This window comes from Pieris brassicae, chromosome 13 (genome assembly GCF_905147105.1).
Source record: "Pieris brassicae chromosome 13, ilPieBrab1.1, whole genome shotgun sequence".
In the NCBI taxonomy this organism is placed as follows: Eukaryota; Metazoa; Arthropoda; class Insecta; order Lepidoptera; family Pieridae; genus Pieris; species Pieris brassicae.
Genome location: NC_059677.1, coordinates 3053088 through 3065285, shown reverse-complemented (window position 1 = coordinate 3065285; position 12198 = coordinate 3053088). Strand labels below are relative to the sequence as shown.

The 12198-nt window shown below is 35.6% G+C and overlaps 1 protein-coding gene across 1 annotated transcript; it reads left to right on the top strand.

Moving 5' to 3' along the window:
* The first annotated feature begins 51 nt into the window (after nucleotides 1-51).
* On the top strand, nucleotides 52-11951 carry LOC123717689 (methylcrotonoyl-CoA carboxylase subunit alpha, mitochondrial). The gene is made up of 14 exons (XM_045673830.1): nucleotides 52-242; nucleotides 415-613; nucleotides 909-1126; nucleotides 1432-1579; nucleotides 2137-2274; nucleotides 2802-2897; nucleotides 3612-3795; nucleotides 4219-4409; nucleotides 5257-5388; nucleotides 5941-6111; nucleotides 7160-7283; nucleotides 8911-9101; nucleotides 10359-10496; nucleotides 11772-11951. The coding sequence occupies exons 1-14, from the start codon at nucleotides 214-216 to the stop codon at nucleotides 11934-11936; spliced, it is 2124 nt and encodes a 707-aa protein (XP_045529786.1). The 5' UTR covers nucleotides 52-213; the 3' UTR covers nucleotides 11937-11951.
* Nucleotides 11952-12198: the final 247 nt, after the last annotated feature.

Genomic DNA, 12198 nt, shown 5'->3' with positions numbered 1-12198 from the left:
CTTGTCTGTTATCATGTTTATTCATTTATGTGATAAGGAATAAAATGTATAATTACGTCAGTTTAATCAAGCCACACAAACGGCGTAACTGTGGCGTTATCAGTATAATTTTGTTATACTTTAAATTAAGTAATGTTGCTAAGTAATAAGAATTACGCTCGCATCCGATAATACATTCATCTGTACCCAACCCATTGATTAAGCTTTAAGAAAATGTATTTAAATAAAATGAATAAACTTTGGTAAGTTATTATTTGAAAACTTAATGATATTAAAGGTCTTTATTTAAAATAAAAATACATGTTTTTCTAACGTCTTAGAATATCTAACAAGTTTTATATTATTTTATTGCATATAAAGATTTTTAAAATGTATAGCTGCTTATTAAAATAATTGAGTTTATAATGTTTTCAGGCAATTTCAATGTTTTCAAATTACAAGACGGTCAAGCCATGTAGAAAGAAAAGCAGATATAAAGCGAAATATTAACAAGGTTTTAATAGCAAATCGTGGAGAAATAGCCTGCAGGGTTATGAGAACTGCAAAAAAATTAGGGATTCAAACAGTAGCTGTGTACTCAGATGCGGATAAGCATGCCATGCATGTTGAAATGGTATATATAATTTATTTTTTATATAAATCTTCAAGATATCATAAAATATCCATCTTGCAACTTAGATCACAATGTTATCAAGGTGTCATCTACTGTTCTCTACTCACATTTCTATGCACATGATAACATAAAAAAGTTTCTCACATGTAAATCATCAATTGTCTGTGCCAGGCAACCTAAACAGTTGTCTGAGAATAAAACCCAAAATTAAAAAACTAAAAGTTAAAATGAACAATGTTAATTAATTAGTATCATAAGTAAAGCAGATTTTAGTAGATTTTCTGTCCTATTCCAGGCAGACGAAGCATATCACATAGGGCCATCACCTACAGCCCTGAGTTATTTAAATGCAGAGAAGATTTTAGAAGTAGCCAAAAGGTCAAAAAGCCAAGCTATTCATCCTGGCTATGGATTCTTATCGGAAAATGTGGAATTTTGTGAGAGATGTGCTAATGAAGGAGTTATTTTTGTTGGACCACCAACATCAGCTATAAGGGATATGGGAATAAAAAGGTAGCTATTAAAGTGTATGTAATGGATTATAATGAAGTCTCCTTGCTCAAATATCAGGGCAACCTCATATTTATAGGTTGATATTTAATTTATGGAACACAATATTTGAATAATCAATTACTTATTGTGGGCAGTCATTATTACTTAATTAGTAACATTCAGTTGGATATGTAGGAATCGTAGATTTTAGTGTATACATATTTTAGTGGCTTCTACATGATTTTTGAACTTGGTTGAAAAGTCATTTCTAAAAAACGGTTTCACTATTCCTGTGTGTCCCATTGTAATATTAATAAAATTTGCAGTACATCAAAGGCAATAATGGCAAATGCAGGTGTGCCAATAGTGAAGGGATACCATGGTGAAGGCCAAAGCTTTGACAGACTATTGTCCGAGGCTAAAAGAATAGGTTTTCCTTTAATGATCAAAGCGGTGAGGGGAGGTGGCGGAAAGGTAAGATATACCCTGACAAATTGTCAAATAGACAAGATTTTAAAAACCACTTTATATTATTTATGTGTGTATATTTTTTAAGGTTCTTAGAACCTTTACAATTTGTTAGTTTTATTTGTGTTAGTGTTACATATTGGCTTTAAAATTTCAAACTAAACATAATTCAAGAACCCATCAAAAACCTTCTCAAAGCAAGATGGCGGAGTCCCTATGACGTACCATGCTTGTAAACACGTAAAAAGACGTCAATGTTTTTATGTGTTGCTAGTCTGAAACTCCATGACAATATTTGAAATATTATTTACAAGCATGCTACGTCATCGTCGATTACACTAATCTGTGACCGTCTTGTGTCACGTGACAGACATATTACTTCAAATTACTCGAACGCTTTTTAAAGCCATGGCTTGTCTCTATCTAACAATATTTTTCATACTTTTTTTAGCCATAGTATATGGACATACTTACACAAGGGTCAAAGTGTTATCCGACTTTTTAGAAAACGTTTAGTTAAATCCCGCTACATTAAAATTTCAGTATCAATCTTTTTTTTACAGGGTATGAGGATTGCAATGACAGAAGCGGAATTTGAGACGCAACTGGAGTCTGCTAAAAGGGAATCTCTGAAATCATTTGGTGACGATAATATGTTGCTAGAACAGTATATTACAGATCCTAGACATGTTGAAGTTCAGGTATATATAAATTGCAGCTTGCTTTCCTGTGACTTTCACTTTATACTCCTAGGAATACGTTTCACGAATTTTTTTGTGCTTTATAGTGGTTGGCCTAGTGGCTTCAGCGACTCTCATCCCTGATCGATCCTCGGCTGTTCACTTAACATTCGCTCGAACGGTGAAGGAAAACATCCTGAGGAAACCGGCTTGCCTTAGTCGACGGCGTGTGTCAGGCACAGGTCGATCACCTATTTGCCTATTAGACTTGCAAATTATCACGAATCAAATACAAAAATCTGAGGCCCAGACCTAAAAGGGCTGTAGTGCAACTGATTTATTTATTTATTTTTCTTTAGTGGTTCAAATGTTCGAGGAACCTTTTAAGTTTGAGGAACCGTACATCACCTACTGCACCTCCACAGGATTAATGAATGACTATACAACCCTACACCAGATATATATTTTGTCCCTAACAGTCTCGTATAACCTTGCGTATAAACGAAAGGGACAAAACATTCATTACTATCGAGAGCTATAATTTGCAGGTGTTCGCAGACATGCATGGAAATGCTGTGCATTTATTTGAGAGGGACTGTTCAGTACAAAGGCGGCATCAAAAGATTATTGAAGAGGCACCAGCGGTATGTCACATGGTTTAACTTTTTTAGACTAATTGACTGTGCTTTTAGCGTGATTGATTTTTGAAACTTCTTTATTGGCGTTGTAAAAAAATACCGTCACATTTTTCCGTTACGCGTCACATTTTTTCGTTACGCGTCACATTTTTCCGTTACGCGAAACATTTTCTTGTGAATGTTAACCCCTATAGGGCTTACGTAATACTTGAACGGCACCGGTAAAGTTTGTATGTTTTTCTCCGAATTTCCCGGAAACCTAAAGTCATATAGTTCAGTTTGGACCAGTTCAAGTTTTTTCAAAGATTCAGTTGTTAGATACATCATTTTTTTTGTATATGTAATAGCATGCCTATGTAATAGCAGGCAAACGGGCAAGAGGCTCACCTGATGTGAAGCGATACCGCCGCCCATGGACACTCACATTGCCAGAAGGCTCGCAAGTGCGTTGCCGGCCTTTCAAGAATTGGTACGCTCTTTTCTTGAAGGACCCTAAGTCGAATTGGTTCGGAAATACTTTAGTGGGCAGCTGGTTCCACATAGTGGTGGTGCGCGGCAAAAACTGCCTTAGAAAACGCTCAGTTGTGGAACGACGGACGTCGAGGTGATACGGATGGTATTTTGTATTTTGCCTTGATCGGACGATAATGAAACTCATCATCTAGGTAATTAACGGTGACAGGTCTTCGTCAGAGATTATCTAAGTTATATTAATTTCAGCCAGGTCTGTCCGAAGAAACACGTAGGTCGCTAGGTGAAGCGGCTGTGAGAGCTGCAAAAGCTGTAGGTTACGTTGGAGCTGGTACCGTAGAGTTTATCTTACATAGACAGACACACGAATTTCACTTTATGGAGATGAACACAAGGTTGCAAGTCGAACACCCGATCACAGAGATGATTACAGGTGGGATTTTATTGTTAGTTTATTTATATAACAAAGGAGCAGGAAGCTCGTGTTATGTTAAGTGGTACCGCCATGTATATTCTCAATGACAGTGGGTTCGCGAGTGCGTTGCCGGCCTTTTAAGAATAGTGGGTAGATGTTCGTATTAATTTACTTAACGCTTTCTGTATAAGAATTTGATTTTGTGACAAAATTTCATTTATGTTCGTCTTTACTTTTTATCAAAGTTACTCTAAATACAACAAATATTTTTATTTAAAATAAGAGGTATATCACAAAAACTTAAATTTAATCTAGCTAAATATATTCAATCAAGTTGCGATTCAAACATAATATAAAACACTCACTGGTGTTAGAAACAATGTAAATTGACTTTTCTCTAGCTTCTAATTAAGTCATCCATATTATAACTTAAATTCACAGGTACTGATTTAGTAGAATGGCAGCTTCGTATAGCATCAGGCGAGCCTTTACCATTTACCCAGGAAGAAATACTTAGAAAAGGCCACGCAGTCGAATGTAGGATATATGCAGAGGAGCCTCGCGCAGGGTTTCTTCCCAGGGCCGGAACTCTTCATAGACTCACACAGCCCGTTGCTGAAGAAAATGTTCGAGTGAGTGTGCTACCTATAATTGTTATCGAAATTTTTGACTAGAACTATTTTTTGTATCCAAATTCTATTACTTTGAGTAATGTGCACAGGGTCTGACAAATCGGTACCTCAAAACTTAAAAATATTTTTTCTTAAAAAGTCTTTACCCATAATTTATTTGGAAAATACTGTACTAGCTTCTGGGTGTGACGTTCTTTAGTTCTTCTTCAAGATTCCTTATGGAATAAATTCCATAAGGCTTTTTAACGCCTTTTTTAATTTTAACGCTTCATTTTTCATACTACCAAATACGTTCATCTTAAGTATATAATTTTGAACAAGTTTGCTTTCGTTTCAATGAATTGCTTAGATTAAAAATTACTTCTGTATTAAACGGACTTAATAATAATTTCAAGAATATTGCACAAATTTTCTATCAAAAAAATAACAGCTCAGTTGGCTTAGTTTAGCATCCGTTAACCAGGAACATGAAGCTATTCCAAGTTAAAGTACAGATACCGGCAAACTTCTTGAACATTCAACAAGGGAGTGGGGGAAAGTTTGCGGGACACAAACGTCAACTGATTTACCGATCACGCGATCGACACGTCACTCTCCTGCCGCCGCGCACCACCAAGTGATACCTAAAAATCGCTTCAGGCAAGGACATTTGTTCAAGATGTTTGCCGGTATCTGTATCAAGTTACCGGATTTTTGTACGTTCAGCAGTATGATATTACGGTTTTATGTAATTTAAATACCACACCAATAGGTCATAAAAAAATTGTTAAAAATATACAGAATTTGCAACAGTTTCTTGTTTGATTGTAGAATTCTTAGAGGTTTTCTTCGTATTGGAATATTTCAGATAGAAACAGGAGTGCGCCAGGGACAGGAAGTGTCCGTACATTATGATCCAATGATAGCGAAGCTGGTTGTTTGGGGCCAAGACAGGAATGAAGCATTGGCCAAGACACGCCGAAAACTATCGGAATACCAAGTATTTATTATTTTATTTAGTTATTAATGTGTCGTATTTTGTTTCCTTTATATTTGTTTATAGTTGAGGTACTTTATAGCTATTAATTATGCGATTGTCAACCAATATGGCAAAAGTTTGGATACCTGTTGTACACCAACGATTTTTCTGCTAGTTCCAATGAATTCTAATAAAAATTAAAAATATCAAGAATATTATGGCGAATATTATGTTCGTATTGTAACTTGTATTTAATACTAAAAGACTATAAATAAAAACAAAATGAAGAAGATATAAATATAAAAATAGTTGTTTTGATATGGCAAAGCACTTTTTTTAATAGAAATAACAGATAGGAGGCTCAGTTTTAGAATTGGTACGCTCTGTTCTTGAAGACCCATAAGTTGCCTTCTGGCAGTGTGGGCGCGTATCACTTAACATCGGATGACCTTGCTATTATTTTCCCTGGTTCTATGAAATATAAACGCGTTTAATTACTGAATTTTTCGAGTCCAGTAATTCTTGTTTAGTGAAAATAAAATAAAAATTGTAAATATCATTGTTAAATTTCAGGTAGCAGGCTTGGAAACGAACGTGAATTTCCTCCTACGTCTAAGCGGTGCGAACGCGTTCGTATCGGGTGACGTACACACCGCGTTCATTCCACAACATGAAGCGGAATTGTTCCCGGAATCAGATTTGGAATTGACTGAAGAGAAAGCTGTGCAAGCGGCACTTGGATATGTAAGTAAATACAATTATCGTTCTATTATCTTTGTATCGGTATCATTTATAGGTGTGTGTGCTCGTTTTTATCAAAGGCCTAGTTCAAGTCTCTGTCTACCGATTTTTCTTCTGGACCCACTTTCTAAATTATTTCACATTTGTACCTTGGGCACCATTCGTCATATGCCCCGCCCATTTCCATTGTGCTATGTGCTTTCTTAGATATTTTTCTTAAAGTTGGATTCTTTATTTATCTATTTCAAATAATATAATATTATTTCAAATATATAAGAAGATGGAAATTGTCGAACATGTTGCTAGTTACAGATTTTATTTATATATATATCTACAAGTATACGAAATTAAATTAATAAATTTAATTCACTTAACACATTAACCGCCATAATTCATTGTTATGTGTCAACTAGCACAGACTATGCTAAAGAATAAATGCATGTTCTTTGCATGTATTTAGGTATTTCATTGATATTTTAAAAGTACAGCAACATTTTCATTAATACACGTCTAAATTGACAATTGTCATTGAAAACGCAATCGACTTTTATTTTCATTGCATTAAAAAACTGGGTGCTTTTTTACATTACATTTTTCTGTATATTTTATATAAAAAATATAAAGATATTCCTATAAATAATTAACAAGTTTTATTTATTTTGAATAAAATTTGTAACAGTGAATCGTTTTGGACCAACTACTTCAGTCGTTATCTACCTCAAATTAATTAGGTTACGTCTCCAATTTTTAAGTATTACCGTAAATCCTTATTTAAACGAAGAAAAGAATGCGTTTCGCGCGTTTTGTTACATGTTTTTTTTTAAAAGCTGGCTAATTGTTGACAGCCAGTAACGTTTCTTATGTTCGTTCGATTGGTGATTAGGCCATAACAACTTAAAAACATAAAGCATTCTAAATTCAAATTACATTGAAAACTATTTTAGTGTTCGCACAACATTTGAGATAAATCCAAAATGGCGGGCTTCCTCTTGTTTAGGCGGTTTGGTGGAAGGCGAATAATTAAAGTTTTTAAGAAGAAATATGTTTTTAGATAATAAAATCTCAGTTAGAGAGTTCACCGAACGACACATGGAAGGGAATTTCTGTAACGCCAACATCATGGAGATCGAATTATCAGCTTCAGAAGACGATTAACTTGAAGTTCGGCGAGAAAGGTAACTAAAATATATATCAACTCTAACTGCTTACCAGCTTCCACCTAAATTTCTTGTATTTTATAAGATTTTTTGCAACTTCTTTAATCTTCAAATAGTGTGGAGAAAGGAAGTTGTATCATCCAACGTAAAGGAAGTAGCTGCCAGTTCAACCTATGACTGGAAAGACCAGTTTTTTGGAATTGGCTATTGCTACTTCTACTACTACTAGCGCAAGTCTCGGACCTTGGCTTGGGCCGTCACAGCGTAGTCATTGCCAGAAGGCAAGATGGAAGCTCACTCATCGATGTATAGGTCCACGTTGTCCCCAGAGTACACGGTTTTTTACTCTAGTCTGACTACGGGGCCCTTCTACGGGTCTGTTTTGTCTGGAAGGGGTTATAACAACCCCATCCAACGGGTTGGGATTTTCTTTAGCCTCGTCGAAGTGGTGTGTGGACGCCAATTTCATCCTTCTGGCGGTCATTAGCTGATCGAGAAGTTATATATACCGGGAAATACTTCGTTCAGGGTATGACGTCATCGCAGTAATTTGTAAGCGCAAATTGTAGGTGTCCCTGCATGGTCTTAAGACGAGTTGCCAATTATGTACGAACCAATGCGACTTAAGGTCCTTTACGAAAAAAGCGTACTAATTTTTAATGGGCCAGCAACGCACTTGCAAACAATGTGAGTGTCTATTAGCGGCGGTGTCACTTAACATCAGGTGATACTTCTATCTAAAAAAAACAATACTTTAGGACCTTTAATAATAGGATTGAATTTTTTTCCGGTTTTAAACTACGCTATAGCAATCATAAACTTCATTCGTGTTTAGTTCCAAATTCACCCACGGAGCGCTGCTGAAGATTTACCAACAAAAATATGTTTTTTTTTAATAAATTAACATTTAAGAGCAGAGTCACCTTGTGAGCCTTGATCGTTCACTCGATCTCAACCCCGAGAGCGACTTTCTGTGTGCTCTTTTAATAATTGTGTGGAAACCAGCAGCCTATTAGAAACAGAACAGAGACCATTTACGAGATGCACCTGTTTTTTTTTTATATATTGTAGCATTTAAAAATATGAAATTTACAAATTTTTGATTTAAAATATAGCCAAAACGGATTACACCAAATACAGGCGAACATTATGTAATAAAGACATTGTAATAAATTGCATGTGTGTGTGTAATAAAGTGGGCAAGTGTAAGTGTGTGTGAGAGGGTGTATAAAGTGAGCGTATGTAAGTGTGTGTGAGAGGGTGTATAAAGTGAGCGTATGTAAGTGTTTGTCAGAATGTATAAAGTGGGCGTGTGTAAGTGTATGTGTGTGTAAGTGTACATGGGTGTGTGAAATGTATAACGTGGGCCAGTGTAAGTGTGTGTATGTGTGAGAAAGAGTGTATAAAGGGGGCGTGTGTAAATGTATGTTGTGTGTGAGAATGTATTATGTGGGCCTGTGTGTGAGTATGTGAGAATGTATATCGTTGTCGTGTTCTCGTGTATGAGTGTGTGATAATGTATAATTTGTGCGTGTGTAAGTGTGTGAGTGCAGTTTCAGGCTGGTCTTAAAAATCCATGAATCCTTCCGTACTCCTTAGCTCAGTATGTTCACATGTAAGTAACATTTATACAACTCACTTTCAGATGTCAGAGTTGCTGTCAAATTTGAAGCAGCCCCAAATTCATATTCAGTGTCGGTGAATGATGGTCAATGGTTGTCAGCTGAAGCGTTTTTGACATCTCAAAATGGTTTGAGGCTAATCACGAAAGTCAATGACAAGACCAGTAACGTTGGGTTTTTGACATATGACCGGGAAATTCATGTTTATGATGAGGTAGGTTCCTTTGCTGCAATTAGCTGAATCATGTCCTTTTCCTCTTAAGACGAAAACAAATATTTTAAATTAGTTAATAGGCTACTATCAACCCGGCAACTTAATTATATTAAAATCTAACAATTTTTAATTCTACTTAAACCTTTCTTTCCAAACCTATCTAATACCAGTTCTGGTGTGAAATTGGTGAACTTCTAGTTAGCTCCATACAGCAAGGCCTGCCTCCGGGATTCATAGTTATGTTTCGGAATTATTTATTAAATCACGAAATGTTCCATTAGAAATACATTGTGGTCTGAATGTAGGATCGCCACAAATGCGTATAAAATGGTTTTTCAACATTGTTTTTATGTTGCTTAACGGCCATTTATTACGTACTACACGTAATACGTACGTACACATTCGCCATATAAGAAATTCTGGAAACAGGCCAATGCACTTTGTTCTGTTCCGTTCTAACCCTCAAAACATTTAGTAAGTAGATTGATAGGTCTTGTAATTCCCAATTATTAGGGTCCGCAATAAATTCCGTGCTCAGTTCCGAGTTCATTAGCTTCTGAGATTGATTTGTCTTTAAAGGTTAGACATGCTGGATTTTGATGGCATTGTTCAACTCTTCTCCAGAGCTCAATCATATCTCATTTAGGCAGCGTTCGTAAGAAGCGTTTTCTTGGACTTAACAGATGGGACTACCAGGAATATCTTTCTGAACCAATTCGACTTCAAGAGAAGAGCGTACCGATTCACGAAAGGCCGGCAACGCATTTGCGAGATTGGCAATGTATCACTTGACATCAGATGAGCCTGGTTTGCCTCCTATTACATAAGAAAAAAATTGTGTTTTCATTATTTGTGTTGATATATATACTATAGTCACTACTATAACTAATGTGGCTTTCTATTGGGAAAATAAATTCCCTGAAGAATTTAATAAAGTGTTTTTTTTTCTGAGTCGTGTTGGCCTAGTGGCTGCAGGTGCGACTCTCATTCCTGACGTCGTAGGTTCGATCCCCGGCTGTGCACCAATGGATTTTCTGTCTATGTGCGCATTTATCATTCGCTGGAACGGTGAAGGAAAACATCGTGAGGAAACCGGCAGACCGGAACCGGAAACAGACCCAAAAAGTCGAGGTATGTCAGGCACAGAGGGCTGATCATCTGCTCGCCTACTCAATTTACAAATGATCATGAAACAGATACAGAAATCTGAGGCCCAGACTTAAAAAGGTTGTAGCGCCATTGATTTTTTTTTTCTAGAATGGCCAAACAGTTTTACATCTCCCAGTCCCTAAATATGAGAGTAAAGTCGGGGCTGGCGACAGTCTATCATCAGACAGTGCTTCTTCGCCAACACCTGGCGTTCTTGAGAAAATATTAGTCACTGCAGGCGATAAGGTATATTACATTATGATTTAAGAGTGTTTTAATAAAATTTGTTTACGTGTTTACAAGCATTGTACGTCACAGGCGCGACGCCATCTTGTTTTGACAGGTTCTTGAAGTTATTAGAATATTTTCAAGGAGACTATTATTTTAGAGTAATAGGGGGACAGTTTAAAGCACACTAGTAACTAGCGAGCCCTCTGGCAGTGCCCATGGGCGATGGTATCACTTAACATCAGAGCCTCCTGCCTGTTTGTCCCTTGTTCTATAAAAAAGCGTTCGAATTATTATTATTTAAACGCAAAATTTTTAAATTTGACGATTTAAATGACCTAATCCTTGGGATTGATTTGCTCCAGTTCAAACAATTTGTATGACTCAAATCTTGGCGATTAAAAAGAGTGGCGGAAAGTTTCTTGCCAGTTCTTGCCCGCTCTACGCCCTTGACTTGCGAACTGGTAGTAAATGTAAATAACAATTAATTTAACTTCTTTTCTGACGTTCATAAGTGTACTTGTTAACCTATATGAATAAAGTTATGTTGAGTTGAGTTAAAAAATCGCGTTAATATCAGTTAATAAAGGTCTTTTTTCAATATTTTTATGCAAATATTGTACTCATTGCCTTATTTGTTCAACATCTGATAGTACTCGTTGATGACTATGAAACTTTGGCTTGGTTCGACTTGATTTTTTTAAAATAACTTAGCTAAATCAGAATATGTTGTTTGATAATGAGTTTTGATTATGGATTGTATTTTTGAAATTTGGAAATAAATAGCGTTTATCTCAGGGAATTATAATTTATTCAGAGTTACAAACATATCCACTTTGTTAAAGTGTAATTCAAAAATACAAGTAACCTTTCAACAAAAAAATTCAATGTGGTCACACCGGGAATCGGTTCATCGGAATCATGACAGTTTTGACATATAGATTGGGATATTGCTTACTATTAACAAAATCCAAAATATTGTTAAAGAATCTTTTTTTTTATGGCTACAAAAACAAAATTACACAATCCATAATGAAAATTAACGAAAACTTTTTTATATATTTTTTTCAAACGAAACATTTTTTATTATGGCAATAGTTGTAACTGACACACGAAACATTTATGTCAAGTTAACGTCCACTATTGAATTGTCATATTAAGACTTTGACAATCCAAGATTGACACATTGATTAGAAAGTCTTAATTAAAAAAAAATTTAATCGTCAACAAAATTTTCTATATTTTCTTAAAACACAGTTTTTGTTGAAAATTCTTTAATAATATGCTTTATAGGTGGTCAAAAGTCAGCCCCTATTCGTAGTAATTGCTATGAAAATGGAGTATGTTGTTCGGTCACCGAGGGATGGAGTTATCTCAACAGTTGCGGACTTAAAACAAGGTGATGCTGTTGGAAAGGGTGCTGTGGTGGTATCATTGCAGGAAGAATTATCTCAATAAATATATTTTCTAAAATGTGTTTTAATTATTTTATACATCATATTACGGTAAGGCAAATGAGAAAACCAGCATTACTAGTACTTGTTTTTTCAGACAAATCATCAGGAATATGGCTGGAGCGAACTGGCTTCAGCATTCGAATGATATTACAAAGGTTCTGCCAGTGACTGTGCACCAATGGACCTTCTATGAGAACATTTAACAATATCTCATAAGATAAAAGAAATACTGTAATGAAACCGGTCTTAGAGAAAAGTCGAAC

Excerpts from the sequence above, each read along its gene's own strand:
- LOC123717689 (XM_045673830.1), top strand. The coding sequence starts at position 214 with ATGTATTTAAATAAAATGAATAAACTTTG. Across the intron at positions 3,796-4,218 it reads GATCACAGAGATGATTACAG|GTACTGATTTAGTAGAATGG; the intron begins GTGGGATTTTAT and ends TTAAATTCACAG. Across the intron at positions 10,497-11,771 it reads TAGTCACTGCAGGCGATAAG|GTGGTCAAAAGTCAGCCCCT; the intron begins GTATATTACATT and ends TATGCTTTATAG.